Source organism: Apodemus sylvaticus, chromosome 6, assembly GCF_947179515.1.
Source record: "Apodemus sylvaticus chromosome 6, mApoSyl1.1, whole genome shotgun sequence".
NCBI classification, from domain to species: Eukaryota; Metazoa; Chordata; class Mammalia; order Rodentia; family Muridae; genus Apodemus; species Apodemus sylvaticus.
In genome coordinates this window covers 92,061,765-92,084,739 of record NC_067477.1, presented here as the reverse complement: position 1 = coordinate 92,084,739, position 22,975 = coordinate 92,061,765, and the positions used below count along the sequence as shown (strand labels likewise).

General features: G+C 38.9%; 1 protein-coding gene across 1 annotated transcript in view; it reads left to right on the top strand.

The window, feature by feature from the left end:
- Positions 1 to 22,975, top strand: part of Cog5 (component of oligomeric golgi complex 5) — a 300,848-nt gene that overhangs the window by 204,219 nt on the left and 73,654 nt on the right. The window contains exons 12-14 of the mRNA XM_052185982.1: positions 4,827 to 5,028; positions 12,546 to 12,707; positions 14,224 to 14,323. Of these exons, the coding sequence (XP_052041942.1) occupies positions 4,827 to 5,028; positions 12,546 to 12,707; positions 14,224 to 14,323 (464 nt within the window). The remainder of the gene's footprint in view (positions 1 to 4,826; positions 5,029 to 12,545; positions 12,708 to 14,223; positions 14,324 to 22,975) is intronic.

The following is a 22,975-nucleotide window of genomic DNA, read 5'->3' as shown; positions in this document are numbered from 1 at the left end:
CCCTCCTCCCTCCTCCCTCCTCCCTCTCCCTCTCCTCCCTCTCCCTCTCCCTCTCCCTCTCCCTCTCCCTCTCTAATATTAGAACACTTGGAAGACATTAGTAAGACGATCAGAAGTTTTTGGCCAGCCTGAACCACACAAAACCTTGCCTTAAGCAACAGTGTGTGCAAACAAACATTATGCCACTGAAGCTAAATGATGCATTTTTCAGTTGTGGGGGCGGTGATTAGGTTTTTTTGTTGTTTGTTTTTTAGTATAAGTTCACTGTACATGGTCCTGTGTTGCATCTGGACATTTATCTAAGCACAGACATTTATCTAAGGACATTTATCTAATGCATTTAGAGCATGTTCCCCGTACCCCTTTTCTTCTTCCTCTCCTGCCTGCCTCTCATTTGTCCCTCTTTATTCCTTTAGACAGGTTCACTTCACTTCTGTTTTGATGTCCTATGTACATACAGGACTTTATGTAAACAATTTAGTTCTTAAAAGCTGAGGTCACACACGCGTGCTGCTGGGTCTCTAGAAAGTATCAGGAGATGGGGCCTTCCCTGTGGCCGACCTGGCAGGGCTCTACCATAGCAGAAGGGACGGGCAGGCAGAGGTAGAGGAAGGGGTAGAAGCTGTGGTCTTCACCTTAAGGCAGGACACTGTGAGGTTTTCTTCGCCTGTGTCTGCATGTCATCTGGTGTTGTAATTATGCAGGTCTTGTTTAGACAACTTATTGATGTTTCTTTGTTGTGCCTAGAAGATACTATTTAACAGCAGACATCTTGGTCCTGTGCCTCTAATACTCCTTCTGTCCCCTCTTCTACAATGTTCCCTGAGCCTTAGCAGGGATTGAATTGTAGATGTATCAATTGTGACTGTGCACTTATGGTTATTTATCTTTTGCTGTTTGACCAGTTGGACCTCTCTGTTGCAAAAAGAGGCTACACTTTGATGAAGGGTGAAAGCTAGACTTAATTGTGGGTATAAGGATAAGTATTTAGAATGCAGTTAGAAATTATGTTGGTTTAAGGAAAATGGCGGTAGTAGGTTTTTCTCTAGTTTTGTGGCCTTTCAAACCACAGATAGTAAGAAGGAATATGAGTTTCTTCCTACTGGAGGGGATTTGAGTCCAATTACATAGCTCTTGATTAGTCCCAAGATAAAAGTGCCACTATTGTATAATGGAGACATCTTGCTGGGCCAGTCATTGTGGCTTTAGGCTTTAGAGCTGAGTGGGTAAACTGACTGCTTTTTGCCCATGTTGCTTACAAATCACCTTTCGATGCTGTAAAAGCCTCTTCTCAGGCAGGGTTGAATTAACTGAGGCCAAGAAAGACAGGCATCTCAGATTTTATTTTGTGAATCCTAGTTTTGAATCTGTAGATTTGGGAATATAACCTGAACTAACTCCAGAAGCCAGGACGTGGAGAGAGACTTGGGAATGGCAGGATAAGAACAGCAGCAAGTCCCTAACTGCAGAGCCATCTCTCTAGCCCCATGGGCAGGAGAAAAAAAAATAAGACAGAAGTGAAGTTAATGTGACCCATTTTTTTTTAATCAAGATTATTTGATTCATTTCCCATTTCATTTCCCATTTCATTCTTAAAAACAACATCTAAAATTAAAGGACATTTCTGTAAACATCGAGCCCCTCCAAAACTTAAAGTTGATATATATATAAATGATTTTGTATCCCTAACCCCTTCCCGGCAATGGGCAGAGAGACAGCATGTTGTCATGGCAGTCAGGGGCAGAGCAGCTGGTAGTCCTTTGTTCGTCCCAGCTTGATGCTGGCTTGATGGCCAAAGCTTCTTTTATGCCTAGGACACATAAAATCAAATCAAATCCAGGCAGCAGCTCAGCTCAGGAGGAGGAAGAGCGACAGAGGCCTGCAGATTGCCATGCTGCCCACAGACCTGTACTCTGGTGCCCAGCACAGGCAGGCCGGAGACACCCACTTGCTGGGGGATGTCACCCTGGGGCCTGCCAGCCTTCAGCAGGAGCCGCTGCAGTGTCCGAGTGTGTGGAGGACAGATGAGAGAGGAAGACGTGGAGCAGCTCGGGCGTGCATGCATGACGCTTGTTCAGCTAGAGGCTACAAAAGAAGCTTTGGCTTGGTTTACAAACTGCCCCAATAGTGAACTGTGCACAACCCGCCTTCTTGCAGCAGCCCGGCAAAACCTCTCTCAAGGTTTCTTTTTACTAGTATTCAATCAGCTAGACCCTTGCTTTATTGGTATACCCTGGAGGAAATTGTGTTAGGGAAATTCAGGAGCCAGTGATGGATTGCTGCTTCATCAGTGGAGGAGGGAAGCCAAAGAAGTTCTTTCTCATCTGTTTCCATTGGAAGCAGCTTTACTAGGATAAAATTGGTATACAAAATCTATAAATACTTAAAGCATATAAGCTGATAAGTTTTGAATCATATAGAACCTCGTCAGACCATCACATCAATAAAAATTTAACCCAAACCCGTAATCCTAGTACTCTGGAGGCCAAAGCAGGAGGATTGCTGCAAGTTTGGTGCTAGCCTACACTGCACGGTCAGTGAGTTCCAGGCCAACCTAAGCTACAGAAAAAGACTCTCAAAATCCAAACAACAGTGAAACCTCAGTGCACACTTCCCACCTCCCCAGGTCACAACAGTGAAACCTCAGTGGATGTTCCCCACCTTCCTGGGGTTGCTACACTTTAGGATCTCTTCCCACCTATCTTACCCCCTGTGTTTTAGAAGTCTAGACAAATTACGTGGTACAGAGGAGATCATAAGTTTTTACTTGCCTGTCCTCTTTCTGGTACATGCTTTTATTGAGGGTTATCCATACTTTCCTGTGCTTTTATTGCTAGATATTACCCATATGTATTATTTTGTCTGTTTTGTATGTATTTTTTTTCTCATTGTGTTCATGTGTTTATCTGTTGATGTTATTTGGTTTTTTTTTTTTTCAATTTTGGCTTCCTGAAATAAAAATGGTTTTAATGTTCATGTACAAGTCTTTATATAGACATATATTGTTATTTCTTTTGGAATAGAAATTGTAACTGGGAATACAATGGCGGATTGCTGTCTCTGTCTCTGTCTCTTACACACATACCCCCCCCCCCCACATACATAACTTTTTTCTTTGCAACAATGTGTTTTAGAATTCCATTTCTATATCTTCAAATTTTTATATAGACTTTCATTTTGTTTCTTTTTAAAGACATTTGCACAATTAATTCAGTTGTGACAATGTAGTTTATATTTGACAATTGATTGAAGATGTTTAATATTTTCTAGTTCTTATTTGTCATCCACAGAGCTTCTTTGATACTGGTCCTTTATAAAAAAAATATATCCAACTTTGTATACTCTGGCTATAAATGCTTTTTCAAATATTTATGGATACGTTTTTCCACCCTGGGCTTGCCTTGTTCCCTCTGTGGTGCCTACTGAGGAAAAGACACTTTTGATACAGATTCTCCATGACTTCTTTCAGTGATGGTGACATGGGTTTCATATCATGTCTTAGCCATGGGAAGGCCAGTTTCCTCACATATTCATTTGGAAAGTTAAAACCTTTGTGAGTTAGTTTCTATATAAGGCATAAGGGATTGTGCTAGGAGTGTGCATATAAATATTAAATTGTTACATTTCTTGATATTGAACCCTCACCAGCTTATCTTTGCATTTTTATTATCATAGTTTTTAAAATCTTGAGATCATACAGAGTCGTTTCCTATTTTCTCAAAAGTTAATTTTGCACTTCTAGGTCATTTTCTTAATTTCTACAAAACGTCTGCAATGATTTTTGTGTGAGATTGCATTTAATGTACAGATTAACCTGGTCATAATTCACCTGTAGCAATTAGCCTACTAAGTAGGATATTACATCTGTAGGTATTTAGGTCTCCTTAGGTTACTGTCATTTCCGCGCTGTCATCACATTTTGCTAGATATATGGCTAAAATGTTCACATATTAATGCTTTTGCTAATGTATTATTTTAAAACTTCAACTTCTGAGTGGTTGTGGTCGGTGTATAGATTGTATCGTTTGCTCATTGATCTGTATGTGAAGCTCAGTCTCCTGTTAACTCCCATAGTGGACCACACTGCCTCTTAAGCAGGCTGTTGTCTCTAGCCTGAGAGTCTGTTTTTCAATCACCGGACTGTGCTGATTCCAGCGGAGGCTCTGCTGACTCTTCACTCCTGCTGTGGGCATCCATTTCAGATCCTGCTTTCCCTTAGAACTGATATTAGCAGTAAATGTTAGGGTTTTTTTTTTCCTAAATATTTTTCCTCTATTGGAAGATACTGTGATTTTTCTTAGAAGTTTGTTAGTATGATGAGTCACACTGACTGATTCTAAATGTTAAACTAATGATTAATTCCTAGAATGATTCTCAGTCATGTCATATTCTTTTTAAATGTTGCTGGATTACATTTAGAAAAGTTTTATTTATAATGTTTACACCTAAGTAATGCTCTCCTTTTACATTTGTTTCTCTGTTTGTACTGTCTTTGGTTTTGCTATTAAACCAATAGAACAAAATTAGTTACGTTAAGAAAGAAATGGCTGTATAGATTTGTTTCCATGTATCTATTTTTATCAGTTATCAAGAAAAGAACATATTCAACTAAAATAGCAAATTCTATTATTATTATGTAAATAACATCTCAGATTGTATGGGTTTTGACCAAATGCAGTGAATTTCAAAGGTGTCTTTGGACATATCTTTAGTTTGTCCTTTACTTTAGTATTGATCTGTGTATTACATATTCGTGTGAAAAGCAAATTCTTACTTACTACTTCTCATTGCCTTATGATTTATCTAATACATATTTTCTTTGGCAGCTTCTATGTTTTTGAAACAAGCATTTGAAGGTGAATACCCTAAACTGTTACGTCTTTATAATGACTTATGGAAGCGTCTTCAGCAGTTCGGTCAAAATACCCAAGGGACTTTCAGTATGAGTGGACCTGACCTCTGTGTTGACCTCCCACACATGGAAGACGATGCACAAGACATGTTCATACTGAAAAGGCCAGATTATGAGTATGTTTTATTTAATTTGAATGAATGGGTTATTGGCATTTTAGGAATTCTCTTTTCTATTTTTCTTATAAATTAGAAGTTATAAATATACTAAGCTTCTAAGTCTTTGGAATGATCGGTGTATTTTGCAAATTTTTTCTGTAAAGATTAAGTTGTTTAAAGATTAAATTAGCGTTATACCTTCTACCAGAATGGGTTTTGAAGTTTAACACTATGCTGGGTAATTAGGAGCTGGGTGGTAAGCACATGCGATCTTTATCTTTCAGTGGATCCAGTGTGTGTGTGTGTGTGTGTGTTTTAAACTACCAGGGAGATAAATCTTATGCTGGATTCTTTCTTAGTCAGTGTTTCAGAAAAGACTAAGTAGTCGAATCTGTTCAGATGATGCCTTACGTTGCCACAAAGCCTGTATTTTGTAGCCATCTTTAAGAGTTACATTGGAAACCAGTATATCATGTTTATGAATTCTGCCCTGCCAGCTTTCCACAAAATCTGATTTCACATTTCTGCAGGAGTGCCAGAGTAGCTTTCCTCAAGTTCTAAAATATTGTTTATTGTCACAGCACTGACAAAGTATAGGTGGATTCTTCTCCCTTAGTAAGGAAAAACACTAGGTAGCTTCGGGGTAGTGTCAGCTGCTTTTTTCTCTTTCAGTGTTTTCCTAATTCAGCTGGTTGTGTCTGCTAGAACTGACTGGTGAAATACACAACCAGGTTAGGCTGGAAGGGGGTGGGGGCTGAGACCAGATTTTCTCCTCGGTAGCTGTTTCATCAAAAAAAGACAGATTAGCAAGAGGAGGGAAAGATGCAGAAACATAATAATGCATTAACTTTTAAGCTGTTGCTATGAAATATGATGTTCAGTATCAGTGTATTTCTGGCTTAGCTTTATTTTTCAGTCCATGTACATGCACTAGGAAAAAACTAGAAATAGCACAAAACCAGTGGGAAGAACACTTTACATCCAGAAGATAAAATTCTCATTTTCTGCTTTTTGCTTTTTGCTAGTCAAGACATCTATCTGTACAGTCAGCGCGTTTGCCATTGTGGCACCGAGAGAAACAGCAGACAGTAGGAAAGACTTGGTTTTGGCTTATGGCTTTCCAGGTTTCTTTCCAGGTTTTTTTTTTTTTTTTGGTTTTTTTTTTTTTTTTGGTTTTTTTTTTTTTTTTTTTTTTTTTTGTCCTTGTTGCATTTTGTTTTTTTCTGGCAAGGTAAAAACATCATGAAGGAAAGTCCGGTGGAGGGAAACAGTCCACCTCACAGTGGCCGAGGAGCAGAGGACAACATATTGCTCCCAGGGGCTTGCTCACAGTGACCTACTTCTTCCCCTTGGTGCTACTGCCAACTTGCTACCCTTCCCCCAGCAATACCATTCTGTGATAAAACCATCAAGGATTTTAGCCATTGTTAAGTCATAGAAGCCCAAAAAAGTTTAGGTAGCTTCCTAAACAAAGCCCATTACTAGCAGCTAAGCTCCCAATGTCTGTGGGTGACATCTGTTCTAATGATAATGGCTTGGTACTGCCACAGGATACAGTAGAATTCAAAGGGGAGAAAGAACTGCATTCTCTATGTTAATTTGATTTTACAAAGGAATATAATGAATGTTTAATACAGAAGGAATAGCTGTTCACAAATGGTACTCAAACAATAGTCATATGCAAAATGATGAAATTAGACCTTTTTGTGACACAATATACAAAAATGAACTAAAAGTGGATCATAGATCTAAATGTACACTATAGGGGTTAAACAGATGGCCTAGCAATTGTGAGCATTTGTTGCTCACAAAGGACCCAGGTTCAATTTGCAGCACCCACATGGTGGCTTATACCAGTCATTACTCCAATTCTGGGGGATCTGATTACTTCTTCTGAAGTCTATGGGAACCAGCCATACTACATATATGATACAGCATAGATACATGCACATACATAGAATAATTCTTTAAAATTTTTAAGTGTATAGTATAAACATATTATTATAGGAGAATATAAAGGCGTATCTTTATAATTTAAGACATGGTAAAAGATTCCTAGATACAATATTGAAAGTCTAACCAGTGAAAGAGTGTGTGTGTGTGTATCACTGCCTTAAAAGTAAAACCTCAAGTGCATTAACAGTTGAAAATATTTGTACATATGTCTAACAGCAAATTGTATCTAGAGGATATAAAGAACATTTCTAATTTAATAATGAAAATATAGTCTTGCTGGTAGTGTAAATCTGAAATGACACAGGTCTCTGAAAAGTAGTTTTGCATTTTCTTGAACTATTGAACATCATTTCCATTCCCATTTTAACTTCTGGGTCTACAAGTGAAATAAAAACATGTTCATGTAGAAATTTGTACCAAATGTTTGTATCAGCATTATTAGAGCTGATATATGGAAACAAAATACATAGTTGTTGCAATATCAATGAATAAGTAAACAAGCTTATCTGTAAATAAGCATTGTTTGCCCATAGGAGGAAATGAAGCACTAATAAAGGTACCAAGGAGAAACTGAGAACATGAGTGAACTTTGAAAAACATTACATCATGCTAAGTGAAGGAAGCCAATGGTAAAGCATACATATCATTTACATGAAATCTAGACTAATGATATCTATGAAAATATAGTGTAGCTTAGTGCTCACACACAACTGTGGACAGAGTATGCGTGCATGTTGGTTGAAGTGGGTGATAATCAAAAGAGACAAGGTTTTTGAGGGGCAGTTTAGAAACAGGGTTTCTCTGCCTGTCCTGGGAGTCTCTCTGTAGACCAGGCTGGCCTCCAACTCTTGTGTTTGAGTGCTGGGATGAAAAAACATGTGCTACCAGACCAGCTTCTTTTTCTATTATTTTGTCTGCCTGCCTGCCTGCCTGCCTGCCTGCCTGCCTGCCTGTCTGTCTGTCTGTCTGTATTTTGTTTGTTTGGTTTTACCAAGACAGAGTTTCTCTATATAACAGCACTTGGATATCCTGTAACTTCTTTGTAGACCAAGCTGGCCTTGAACTCATTGAGATCTACCCATCTCTGCTTCCTGAGTACTGGGATTGAAGGTGTGCATAAACAGGCCTTGCTCTTTCTATTTTTTAAAGGCTTATTTATTTTATTGATATGAATGTCTGCACATATTTAAGTATATGATATGGCCATTGAAATCAAAAGAAAATGTTAGCTCTCTTAAACTGGAGTTTAAACTGGAGATGGTTGTGAGCCACCATGTTGGTGCTGGGAAATGAACTCAGGTCCTCTGCGAGACCAGCCAGTGCTTTTAACCACTGGCCCAATGATCTTTGTTGTTGTTGCTGGGTTTTGTTTGCTTTTTAACATGAAAGAAATATTTTATTGACACTGCTGATTGATGATTGCAGAGATCTTATATATAAAAGTATTGAACTGAACTATAGACTTTAGGATATTGAATTGCATAATATATAAATTTATTTTAATAGCACTTATTTTAATGGAAAACAAAGAGGGACATATCTTTCTGAAAAGTTTTTTTAATTTTAAATTCTTTTTTGGTTTTTAGAGACAGGGCTTCTCTGTTCTGGAACTCTATAGACCATGTTGGCCTCAGATTTAAAGATCTGCCTGTCTCTGACTCAGGAGTGCTAGGCTCAAAGTTGTAACCGCCATTGCCCAGCGAAGTTTTGTTATTTTAAAGTAAATAGAGTAAATCTACTTATCAGAATAATAGGAAAATCACTGAAGGCAAATAAAATTGCAAATAAACAAAATAGAATGTGCCCAGTTGTGGTCTGCTGCATTGGTCATTGAGACTTAACTGCTGTAGTAGTGGAACTGTGTGGGTTGGGTCATGCTTATTGATACTAAACATTGTAAAAATGGTTAATGACGATGCTTTGCTGACTCATTAGTTTTCTAGCACTTACTGTTGTCGTATATTGAGATCGTGACTTACTTTTTAAAAAATTGTATGAGCATTCTGCTCCCATGTACATCTACGTACCATTTGCATGCCAAGTACCTATGGTGGCCAAAAGAGGGTCTTGGATCCCCTAAAACTGGAGCTACAGAAGATTGTGAGCTGCCATGTGGATTGTGGGAGTCAAACCATGGTCCTCTGGAAGAGTAGCCAATAGTTTTAACCACTGCATGCTACTCGTTTAACCTGATGTTTAACTTTTAATATATCTCCTGTTAGCTTGTGAACTTTACTGGGCTACTGTTTTCTTTTGTTTTGTTTATAATGCACTGTAACCCAGTGCATTGCAAAATTTCCATGTTCAGGAAATACTTGGCAGATTGTAAAAATTTAGTGATATTTGAGGGAAGAGAGGAGATGGGAAAGGGTGGCAGATAGAGAGTCTCCTTTATACTTGAACTTCACCTGACTCCCTTTCACTAGACTGTAAAACCCTCCTCATCACTTATCAGAGTGCCTGGTGCCTAGTGCCAGTAAATCTGTGTGGGGAGGAATCCGACTGAGGGAGAAAGCGTCGAGCAATGATTAGAATTGTGCTTCACGAGCCAAGAACATCTGACCTCTAGGCTGGTAGGTGGACAAGAAGGTTGAGAAGAGACTTACCTGTACACAGAGAGCACGTCAGATGTTGTCAAGAATGAAATGAAAGATGAAGGGAAGCTGTCAGAGATTATTTAAACCTGACCTGGGCTTGCTACCCCTTCCTAAGACATTTATTTAGTTTCCAGATAAAAGATACTTATAACCTTTATATTTGCAATAAGCCTTAAACAGCACAAAGGCTGGTCAGACACCTACCCTCTATGCTATTAACAGCTACTTTCCTATCGATAATCTTGAGTTATTACTTACTGTGTTTCATGTGGGCTGCTCTTAACTCCAGTTGGCCAGCCCTTGTGGCCACAGTTTTTATGACTCAACTAAGCCATGGTGGCTTCTCTTCCTCCTCCACCTCCTCCTCCTGGTTCTCTCCAGCCTCAAGCCCTGGAAACCTAAGCCCCACCTATGTCTTTTCTGCCCAGCTCTTTGCTATTGCCACCCTTCTTTCTTTCTAAGGGCAGGGTCACCTGGATCTACTTGCAGACTCCGGGTCTTAGGGGGGGTACCTAGCATTAAAATAGACAGCAAGGGCCCTTTCCAGTTTCTGGCTATTATAAATAAGGCTGCTATGAACATAATGGAGCATGTGTCTTTATTGCATGCTGGGGAATCCTCTGGGTATATGCCCAGGAGTGGTATAGCAGGGTCCTCCGAAAGTGTCATGACCAGTTTTCTTAGGAACCGCCAGACTGATTTCAATAGTGGTTGTACCATCTTACAATCCCACCAGCAGTGAAGGAGTGTTCCTCTTTCTCCACATCCTCACCAACACCTGCTGTCTCTTGAGTTTTTGACCTTAGCCATTCTGACTGGTGTAAAGTGAAATCTCAGGTTTGTTTTGATTTGCATTTCCCTAATGACTAATGATGTTGAGCATTTCTTAAGGTGCTTCTCGGCCATCCAAATTTCTTCAGGTGAAAATTCTTTGTTTAGGTCTGTACCCCATTTTTAATAGGGTTATTTGGTTCCCTGAGGTCTAACTTCTTGAGTTCTTTGTATATATTGGATATTAGCCCTCTATAGGATGTAGGATTGGTGAAGATCTTTTCCCAATGTGTTGCTTGCTGTTTTGTCCTTTTGATGGTGTCCTTTGCCTTACAGAAACTTTGTAATTTTATGAGATCCCATTTGTCAATTCTTGATCTTAGAGCATAAGCTATTGGTGTTCTGTTCAGGAACTTTTCCCCTGTGCCTATGTCCTCAAGGGTTTTCCCCAGTTTCTTTTCTATTAGTTTCAGTGTGTCTGGTTTTACATGGAGGTCCTTGATCCACTTGGAGTTGAGCTTTGTACAATGAGATAAGAATGGATCAATTCGCATTCTCCTGCATGCTGACCTCCAGTTGAACCAGCACCATTTGTTGAAAAGGCTATCTTTTTTCCACTGGATGTTTTCAGCTCCTTTGTTGAAGATCAAGTGACCATAGGTGTGTGGATTCATTTCTGGGTCTTCAGTTCTATTCCATTGGTCCACTTGCCTGTCACTGTGCCAATACCATGCAGTTTTTAACACTATTGCTCTGTAGTATTGCTTGAGGTCTGGGATACTAATTGCCCCAAAATTTCTTTTACTGTGGAGAATAGTTTTAGCTATCCTGGGTTTTTTTGTTATTCCAGGTAAATTTGAGAATTGCTTTTTCTCACTCTGTGAAGAACTGAGTTGGGATTTTGATGGGGATTGCATTGAATCTATATATTGCTTTTGGCAAGATGGCCATTTTAACTATATTAATCCTGATAATCCACGAGCATGGAAGATTTTTCCATTTTCTGAGGTCTTCTTCAATTTCCTTCTCCCTCAGTGGAGGAATGGATACAGAAAATGTGGTGTATATATACGCAGTGGAGTACTATTCAGCAATTAAAAACAATGAACTCATGAATTTTTTAGGCAAATGGATGGAACTGGAAAATATCATCTTATGTGAGGTAATGCAATCACAAAAGAATACACATTGAATGCAATCATTGATAAGTGGATATTAATTAGCCCTGAAGCTCTGAATCCTGAAGATACAATTAGCATATCAAATGATTCCCATGAAGAAGGAAGAAGAGGGCCCTAATCCTAGAAAGGCTTGATCCAGCATTGTAGGGGAGTACCAGGAGAGAGAAAAGGGAGAGGGAAGATAGGAGAATGGATGTAGAGAAGAGGACTTATGGGACATATGGGGAGGGGAGAACTGGGAAAGGGGAAAGCTTTTGGACTGTAAACAAAGAATATAGAAAATAAAAATATATATTAAAAAAAATAAAATAGACAGCAAGACCAACCTCAATAGGAAATTTATTCTCTAAGGAAAAAGAAGATAGTGGAAAGGGTACTGAAGGGATTTTAAGCAGGAGATATAAGGAGACAGGCAGTTAATCCCAGGAATAAAACAGTTCTTAGTAGTGGTTGAAGGCGTTTGCTAGTAAATAAAAGAACAGTATAAATCTGGTCATTGCCTGCTAAATAGGAGCCTGCAGAGATAGTTGGGGTCAGGGAATGGCAAAGAAGAGTTTAGTAAGAGAACTCCACTTGAGAACATGTATGCTGTTATAGGATTGTCACAAATACTTCTTTATTTTGTCTTCATTCTTGCAATATTCCAAGAATAGAAATCCGAGGAAGGTTTACCTCCGTACCCTACCCCTCAGTTTGTAGGCTTTATGGAGGATGGTGGCTATGAGTTAAAAGGTTTGGGTTATTGTGGGAGGAATCTGCTGGCTGCATCTTGGGTATGCTTTGATCATCAATAAACAGGCTAGGAATAATAGGCACTTGCAGTATTCTTTTAGCTTCCGGGGACCGCCAATACAGAATATAGTATCCTAGATAGCTAAGCTTTACACTTAAAATGCTTATGTGATCTTTAGTACGTGTTCAGTTATGAAGCATGTTTGTAAAAGTGCTTATACCTTTTTAAAAGAAATTCTTGTTACAACTATAGTTTATAGCTATTATTTACCTTTTTAAATTTTTTTTGTTCTCTCAGTCCAGAAAAAGCTTTGAAAGATTCACTGCAACCTTATGAGGCTGCTTATCTCTCAAAATCCCTATCACGACTCTTCGACCCCATCAACTTGGTTTTTCCTCCTGGTGGACGCAGTCCTCCTTCCTCTGATGAGCTTGATGGGATCATTAAAACTATAGCAAGGTATGTGCTGCTTGTCTGACGGCATTCTAGGCCGCCTGCCATGGTATGTACTGCTTGTCTGACGGCATTCGAGGCCACCTGCCATGCTTTCTAGTGGCAGCGCATACTGAATGTATCTCAAACTAGTCTAGTGATTAGGATTTCAATTAACTTTTTGTAGTAAGCACTCACATAATGCTTGAGATTCTAATTAATAAAGCCATTTAGATACAAATATAGTGTGTATAGTGTAGAAATTATCTGTTATATTTTGTATCTTAGCAAGATGGAACTAGCCCTAGGTCTTACTCCTCTAACTTCTTAGTATTACATGAGAAAACAAATATAACATAATCATACAAACTGTAAAAACTGAGACATGCATAGAGGTTTGAACCCAGAAATCACTTCATGTCAGGAACAGGCCTAATACTTCTGATTAGCCTGCTATGTTTAGTAATTTTAGGTTTTCAAGTGAATGTGACAGCTTTTAATCTCAAAACACATTTGACAGAGACACTTCTGACAAAGACAGACAAGTGCAGTTACGCTGTTGGCCTCAGAGGTAATTTAGTAAGATTACATACAGGTCAGACCTCAGTCTCTGTTGTAGCTAGAAGGTGTCATATCTTTGTGATTTACATTTTGAGGAGCAAAAGCAGTGGCTGGACAATCTAGAACCATGAGGTAGGATTGCTTAAGGTTTTTTTCGCTCTACAAATTTGAAGATGGCAGTTTACAGATACTTATATGCATATCTGCAGCTGTGAATGTACTACACGGTGTTTCTGCCGCCCTAGGCCTTCCACCATACACTTGGACTTGACAAAGTCTTCATGGTTAGCTTCTTTAAAACGTTAATGTGGTAAATGTGAACATTTTATGCACTTCAGAGATAATGAGTTTCTTTTCTACTCCATATGGTTTTTAATGCTTGGTGGTATTCTTTCCATGGAAAAATGTCTTCTTTCCTTTTACAGTCAAATCAAAAGTCCTATCAGTTCACTGTTAAAGTTGACAGTGGATAAAACAGAGAAATACTTAAGAATCTAAGATTCAAATATTAAAGCCCCATGCTCTTAATGTATTTATTCTTTACATAGCAGAATGAGCTGGCATAGTTTATACAGAACCCAGGTGTCCTATGTGTCGTATGTAATTTATATGTTTAGCCTTTGTTTCTCCAAGGTCATCATTTTCATTCAAGAGCTGTCACTTCCTTGCAGATGTCTGTGGCACGCCATGCCTCTAATTGCACTTAGCAGTATTAGCGTGAGTGTACACAATTTAGTCTCTCAATGATAGACCGGACATGGCTCCCTTTTATGAATGTGAAACTGATCATTAACAAAGCCCTTTTTCCTAATGCTTAATTTAGGAGAAAAATGAAACATTGTAGCCAATTCTTGGAAGCAATCAGCAGAATCTATATAAAGATCCAGTTTGTTCTTTATTGGGTTTCAGGTTATATGATGGTGATTATTTTGTTGATTAATTACGTTTGCTAATAATTGAAATCTGCTTTTGTTTTCTCCAGTGAACTCAATGTAGCTGCTGTTGATGCAAACCTCACATTAGCTGTGTCAAAAAATGTGGCAAAGACCATCCAGTTATATGCTGTGAAATCAGAGCAGCTTGTAAGTCGTGTCCCTTTATTTATAAATTTTAATGATTTGGCTAAAAATTGTTAGTTATACATTCCTTGAGTAGCCATAATTAACATTATAACAAATGAAATAATCTCTTTATACTTACGTCTGGGTTCTTCTAGTTGGTTTTATAATGACTTTTAGAGAAGCATGCTAAGTAATTTACATAGACTGGCCCACAGTGGTAATTATATTATGAAGCCTCCTACTTTCAGTTTCCAAATTATGTTTGCTAATATGGTGCAGTTTTCCATTCATTTGTTCTTGTAATCTTGACAAGTAATTTAGAGGCATCTTTTTTTTTTCAAGCTTTGTTTATTAAAAAGAGCCATACAGGGACATAAGAGCTGATTGTAGGCAATAGATGACTAAGTTTTCCTTTAGACCTTATTTATAAATGTTTATAGCTTTAAACACACACAAACATGGTATATTATCATAAATAAAATTTGATATTGTGTCCAGTAGAATTTAGTGTAGCTATCTAAGTGCCAGGAAAGATATCCCTGACAGAGGATAAATGTGATAAGAAAGAGCCGGCCCTGCCTAAAAATAGTTCACTTTTTGATGAGGGCGGGTTGAGGGATAACAAAAAGGCAGTAGTCATAGAATATATAACTTTAATTAATACTATAATGACAAAAGGCTTTGAATATGGAAACTATGTTACCTAAGGTATTGAATTCATGCTATTGACATTCTGTGGCCTAAAATCTCTAGGTCCTCCCCAACAAATATTGAAGACTAATAGAAAATCATCATTTACATATTTAATGAAAATAATTCTTTCTTTACCTGAAATAATTTTACTTTTTAACCTTCATTTTAGTGGATAAGGGAAGCCTCATCATTAAATAAAATTACAAAGAGTAGCCAAGTGATGGTACTGCACACCCTTAATCCAGGAGCCAGAGGCAGGAACTTAGATCTCTTGTGAGTTCTAGGCCAGCCCAGTCTACAGCGCATGTTCCAGGACAACCAGACTTACACAGAGAAACCCTATCGTGAAAAACAATACAAAATATCATTTATTTTAAAAACATATTACTAAAAATTGGAATAACATTTTCTAATTACTCACTGTTTCTTGCCAGTATATAACAGTTTGTGCCATTCTGTTTTATATTTTGGCACATTTCCTTTTTTATTTTAAAAGTATTGTGTTTGATTCATTTGTGTATGTGTGCATTGCCCACAAGTACACATATGCATGCATGCAGGCCACATGTACAGGTCAAAGTCACAGGCCAGCTCTTTCCTTCTCCCGGGTCCTCGGGTGTGGGCCGAGGGGTACAGTGCATCATCCCTCCTGTGCATCCGTCTTCAGTTCATGCACGGCTTTTAGAACAGTTCCTCTGGAAGCAGTCAGAGGAAAATGCAAAGGGTTTGGTTGAAGAAAGTTTGGAAACATTTCAAAGTAGAATAAACCACTCTGGGTATAAATGGAAATGTTGATAGGAGATTTGAGATGAAAGCAACTCCTTAAAAAGGGATTCTTTTTATAGTTTAAAATATAAAACTCTAATTCACAAGGTTGAAAAGTGACAGCAGTTAATTCATGGTTGAAATGGTGAAATAAGAGCAAACTAGAAATTGGAATTTCCTGAGCATCATTCCAACAGGATGGTTTTGAACACGCCCTGGAGTGTACAGCAAGTGGCTCTCCAGACCCTGCCTGTACTTCTCTAAACACTGGCAGGTTCTTGTCTGCCAAAACATGTTCTATACAGAATTACTGCTTTAATTTATATCAGGAAAAAGGCTAATAAAGACAGTTTGCAAGCTGATTTTTTTAGTGTTCTGTGGTGTAGCACTATGTAACAAATCCTTGTGCTGCACATTACAGGGCCATGGGCACGACTTCGTAGGTAACGTGTTACCCTGCAAGCCAAGGGCTGGAGCACCATGGCCAGCACCCACATGGCAGCACACAGGGGACAGAGACCTACAGGGGGCAGACATCCCTAGAGCAGGTTGAGTAGCCATGCTAGACGAGTTAGTGAGCTCTAGATTCAAGTATTCAAGTGAGAATTGCCACCTTATGTGGTGTGTGTGTGTGTGTGTGTGTGTGTGTGTGTATAGAATGATTGAAGAAGAAACTTGCTGCCTTGGCATCCATGTATGCATACATGCATATACATGCATTCACGTCCTAGCACGCATGTACTCATACAGGCAAGCCCACATACTGAAGTACATGCACACCATACACTGATACAAACACATTTTCGTAATCATAAATTATTAATATGTTTGTTCACCCCTAAGATTTGCTGTTATTTATTATCAAAGGTATATATAATGTAAGCCTATATCTCTGTAAAGATGAATCTTTAAATCAGTTTTTACCAGATAATCCAGCTTTTAGTTTTTTTCTTTGATTTTTAAAACATGGTCATGTGTCTAGACTTGCTGTATAACCTGGTCTGATCTACATCCCTTAATGAATTTACTGTCTGTCTTAATCGCACTTTCTGTGAAGAGACAGAAAAGACAGAGAAGCTGCCAGAGCAGCTATTTATAAGAGAACGCATTTAACTGGGAGCTCGTTTACAGTTTCAGAGGCGTCCATTCTCCTCATGACAGGAAGCATGGCTGTGTGCAGACACGGTGTTTAGCAGCAGCTGGGAGCTATGTTTTGTTCCTTAGGCAGAGACCGAGATTCTGGGCTTGGCATGGGCTTTTCAAACTTCAAAGCTTACCCCAGTGACACACTTCTCATGAGGCCACCTCTCCTAATCCTTTTAATCCTTTCAAATAGTATCACTCCCTGATGATTAAGCACTCAGATATCTGAGCTTGTGGGCTCTGTTCTTATTAAATCATCAAACACGTGGCATTTACAGGTATGTATCACCATATCTTCCTCTCAGAAAATCTATTTTGTAATAATTTATTATTGTCGTTGCTTGTGATGTGTGTACACATGCATGTGTACAGACACACATGTGCCCATGATGTGGGTATGTGGCAGTCAGAGGATAACTTTGTATAGTAAGTTCTCTCCTTCTACCTATGCCTGAATCCTAGGGCTGGAATGTTGATTGTCAGGCTAATAAAGTAAGCTCCTTTACCTGGTGAGTCATCTTGTCAGCCCCAAGAATCCACTTTTACAGATAAGATAGGGTCATAAAATAACCACTATTTTTATCTACTTGTGGTAAAGACTTGACCTGTGCTAGGCAATTTGCATGTATTTCAAAGCAGTCCTAGTTTGAGATGGAAATATTCATGTCTAACACTACAGTCTAGAAATCCAGCCTGAGAAAAGTTAGTAGAATTGCCATTTTATATTACAAAAGTAGAATGTCAGCAAGCAGGCATTACAGCCCATGTCTAGACTGTGAGCTTTAACAGCATTCATTTCTGACTTACATGTTCTGTGAAAATTTCAGACTGTACCATCTATGTGTGATAGGGATCTGTATAAACACTTACTTTACAGTATGATAGGGATCTGTATAAATTAACACTCATGTGGTTTACTTATCTGTGTTACAGTTGTTTGATCTCTATGCTCCAAAATAGAGTTACATGCTAATATTACTATTTTAGTTTTATAATAAGTGGTTTTTCAAGTGCATGTGGTAAATATGTTTGTGTATGTGTTCACATATGTGGGTCCAGATGCCCATAGGTATACATGCGTGCAGTTGGAGGCTGAAGATTGACATTGGGCTGGGTGTCTTTGATCACTCGTCTAGGCAAAGTCTCTCTGGTACCTAGAGCTTGCCATTTTTGCTAGTCTAGTTGGATACTTTATCCCAGAGATTCCTTGTCTTGGCCTCCTGAGTTTTGAGATTACAGGTAAGCCACTATATACCCCTGGATTTTATATGGGTTCTGAGTATCTGAACTTTGGTCTTCTTACTTACACACTACTGAGCCATCTCCCCTGACCCTATTATATTGGGTTTAGACATGAGAGTTCTAAGTTGTGTGACTTATAACCTTTGTTTTATGTTTATTTTGTTTATACAAGTATATACTTATACATATATCTTCGTGTGTGTGTGTGTGTGTGTGTGTGTGTGTGTGTTTGTGTGTGTCTCACGTCGTGCAGGTGTAAGTATACAGTTTGTATCCATGCAGGTTGAGGCCAGAAGTTGATATCAAGTGTCTGTCTTTCTTTACTCACTCCGATCTTACTGTTTTTGAGCTAGCTTTTCTTACTGAGCCTGCAGTTCCTGATTTAGAATGGTTATCTGGCCAGCAAACACCAAGGACTGGCCTTTCCACTTTCCCAGTGGTGGGAGTATAAGCATGTGGTTCTGTGTCTGGCTTTGTACACAGATGTTTGGCTTCTGAACTCAGCCCCTCATGCTGGTTCTGTGAGCACTTTGTGGGCCTAGCCATCTCCCTAGGCACTCATATTGTTTATTATGTGCTTTCCAGAGTTCTTCATATAAATATCTGGGTACTCTTGTTTAAAGAAACCAGTACTTTTATTGTTTGTCTTCATTTACATTTTTATTCTTTTACACTGGCAGTAATTGTGAATATGATTAATTCACTTAATAGAATTTTGTGTTGAAAAGTCATGTGTACACACAGGTTAAGAATATTGCTCAAAGCCGGGCTTGGTAGCACACTCCCCTCATCATAGCACTTGGGAGGCAGAGGCAGGTGGATCTCTGTGAGTTTGGGGCCAGCCTAGTTTACATAGAGTTCTGGATAGCCAGGGCTATATAGAGAGATCTTGTATCCAAAAATAAACAAACAACAAAAAGAATATAGCTCATTAGTGGAATATCTGTGTAGTTTATATAAGGCTTGGTTCTTAGCACTGCTAAACATAGCAAAACACATACCAATATATTCCTTTAGGTGTATATATTATTATGTTTTATTGAACTGAACAAATTCTTTAATGATGTACTAGAAATTTGTACATCCTGAACTAGGAAAAAAAACCACTGATCTTTATAATGCTTGAATGAATGTTTTCCTCTACCCTCTGTGTATTAAAAATAGCTTAAAATGTTTTAATAGGGAACTTTTATAGAATTTTAACATGTGCAAGGATTACAAACATTTATAATTAAGAAAATTATAAGCATATATACTAACAAGTATTGTTTTTTAAAGTGAATTATTGGGATTTTCCAGGATGAAAATTACTACCTGGTAATTTCAAGGCATGGAATTTAGACTCCTATTGTAAATGTCAAATGTTTTGAACTGTGAAAAGTACATGGACATATAATTAAGTTGTAGAGCAGTTGAGGCAGTTACAGAATGACATTTAGTGGAAGGTTTCCATTCCAGTGCAGGTCAGCAGCTTTGTATGAGGTCAGTATTTCTAAAACCTAGGGTTGTGTTCTAAAGCTTTGTAAATATATACTTTGTTTCATGAATAATTTCATAAGTGACTTGGAGATTTGACATTTATTCACTTTGGAAGAAAATTTATGTGTGTGTTACTATATGGCGATAATAAGTGACCAGAGTTTATTATTGTTATTTTTAAAGGGGTTATTTAATGGAGAATGTAACATCATCTGTATGGATCCCATTCTGTGTTGTATAACATCACAGTGTTCTCTGCTGTCACACTCAGACAAAAGAGCAAAGGAAATCTGAAGTTCCTGGGAAGAGCTTAGAGTGCACCCAAGCAGTTGTATTGTATCTTTTGTTCTCAAGCCAAAGCACTCCACCATAATGCAAACACACTGGCCACTTCAGGCTAATGATCCTCTTAATTTATCAGACCACCTTCCATTTTTCCTGTCCTTGTTTTTATCCTAAACTATTTTAAGATCATAGCTTTCTGACTGGCATTCCAGATTTGTAAGTTATTGTTTTCTGGAAGCTACTACAGATCAGTAATAGATGGACTGGTGGCTTGTCTAAAAGTCAGAGGGGTGTCCTATTGACAGAGAATAATGGTAAAAACATTTATTCTCATTATTAAATAGTTTCAGGAGGAAACAATCCAACATTTTCCCTGAGCACTAACTATTATGCCCACAGTTCAGCTCTCAGCAGGCCAAGGCAAGATACCCTTTGATCTCACAAAATCAACCCAGTTTGGGCAACAAAATAGGGCCCTTCTCAAAAAATACAAGTAAAGCTTCAGTAGAAGTCTACCAAAGTTTCCCTTAGTCATGTTTCATGAGTTGCCACAGGACTGTGCTGTAACAAACAAACTGGACAGCACTCATCTCTCAGATTGTGAGCATCAGAATTGCTGTAAGCCCGGAGCGTGGCTGGACTGGACTTCTTCATATGGTGGTAAGACTGCTCTGCATGTCTGTAATTTTAGCAGTAGGCTTGCTTCAATGGGAAAAAGTCATGGGCAAAAAACTATCTTGATAAGTCTGGCTCACCAAAGCACCTCATCCACAATGCAAAGTTCAAGAGTTTGGGCGGTCTCTGCAAACACCAGAACCAGCCATGTAACCATCCACATGAAGCAAGAGGAAATTGAATTCAGCACAACTCAACTCAGTAGCTGGTACTGGCAGTTTATTGAAAGCATATTTAAGTACAGTACAATTTGGGGAAAGTTTCCTGGTATAATACAATTTGATGTGAACAAGGAGGCATGATTGCATCAAAACTCTTCTCAGAGTACATGTAATTTCTTCATGAATACTACTGTTTTATCTTAAGGGCCTAGGGGAGGATCTAGTGTAGTCTCTATCATGTAGATAGTGAGAGGTCACCTGGGCTGTTAGCCACCTCCATTCCTGGTTATGGGATCTTGAGGGAACTAGGTACAGCCTGGGCCCTACACACACCATACAGGGTTACCTAGGCTGTTACTCACCTCCATTCTCAGCCTTTTAGCTTTTCCTTTGAAGATACAGTCCTACTTGTTTAACATTCCTGGTCCCCTAGTGCTGTCTTACAAGCACAGCCATTAGGCTCCCAACATTAGAGTAAAGAATGCAGATGCAAAATGCTGATGCAGCCATGTTATAGAACCAAAGCGGGCATGGCAACAGCATCAGAGAAAAATCATGACCCCACACCAATTGAATCCTATCAGTGTGTGTGTGTGTGTGTGTGTGTGTGTGTACACAAGTGGTGTTTTATGCATCTGACTACTTTTATCTAATTACTGATTCACCCATCCTACTTGAAGCCTAAGAGTGTATATTGTTTAATGTGCCATTTGACTATTACCTTCAAGTAGAAGGTAATACCAAAGAAGAAAGAAATGTGTTGCTATGGTAATTTGCTTAATTTGTTAGTGTTACAGGTTTCTTTTAAAGAGCTTTATTTGATCTCCCATCTCACTGTACTGCCCAGCTGACGATGAACTTTCGGGCTCAAATAATCTTCTTTTCGCAACCTCAGATACAACAACTGTTCTGTATGACACCTAGCCATGAACCCTTTCCTTGAGTGTTCTATTAACGATACTGCATATGCTGACCCTTGTCATGTTCCTAAAATATGGACTTCACATCTTTTTCATTATCACAGGCCATGTAATAGTTAAATAAATTTTTTTAACCTATTTCCTCCATATTTTTCTCAATACAAATATTTTAGTTTTCTCCCTGTATTCCAAAGTATGGAGCACCATTAGTCCCTGCATTCTTCACATTCAGTCCAGGAAATACAAGTGTTAAAGGCTTGGGAAGGAATAGGGCAGCTGGGTTTTAGCCCGCCATTTTCACTGCTGTGTTCCTTCCCATTTTGCTTTAATACCATCGAGAAGTGCTGGCGTTGAGCCTCCCTGCTCAGTGCTTTCAGCCTGCTCTGAGCTCTGTTTGCTTCTAGGCAGGCTTCAGCTCTTATCCCCCAGCCTCAGTTTTCTGCAGCAGCATGCCCAGCAAGACTTTTAAAGTAATTTGGCTTTCCAGAAATTGTCACAGCAAGGATTAGCTTTCCTACTATTAATGTATGTTTATTTGTTTGTTTGAGACAGGGCTTCTCTGTACAGCCCTGGTTATCCTGGAACTCACTCTGTAGACCGGGCTGGCCTTGAATTCGGAGAGATGCCTGCCTCTGCCTTCTGAGTGCTGGGATTCAAGGCATGTGCTACATAGCCCAGCAGAAGGATTAGTCTTAATTGCCTAGTAAGCTTTTTACTTAAATTGGAAGTCCCAAGAATATACGATTTTTATATCTTTTAAAATGTTTATATCTTTTATACTTTATCAAGTACAGTTTTAAAATCCTACCCTGTTCCAGTGCATGCACTGCAGTGTAATTCCTTTCTTATGACTTAGAGTGATCCTGTTTGAAGGTATATTTCTGGGAGTTAGAACTGTCAGCATGAGCAGCAGCAAGGCTGTGCCAGTACCTTCCTCATAGCATAAACACAAAGATACACACAATGCAGCCATAGTGTCCTTCGGAACCGTGTATGGCAAACCTGCCACTGTTTCCTGTAAGGCAGACCTGCCACTGTTTCCTGTATGGCAAACCTGCCGTTGTTTCCTGTAAGGCAGACCTGCCGCTGTTTCCAAGGGCTGCTAAGAGTAGAAGCCTGGTGCGGCCTGAGGTGCGCCGGGCCAGGATTAGGTCAGCAGTGTCTCACAGTTAGCAGTGTTAGATCAGATGCTGCATTGAAAACTGCAGGAGGAATGGTGGTGAGGCAGGTAGGAAGAATGTTTCACATGTAGATACCAAGGACGGACTGGGGGAGAGAAAAGAGAAATGAGCATGTTCTTGAAAGAAAAA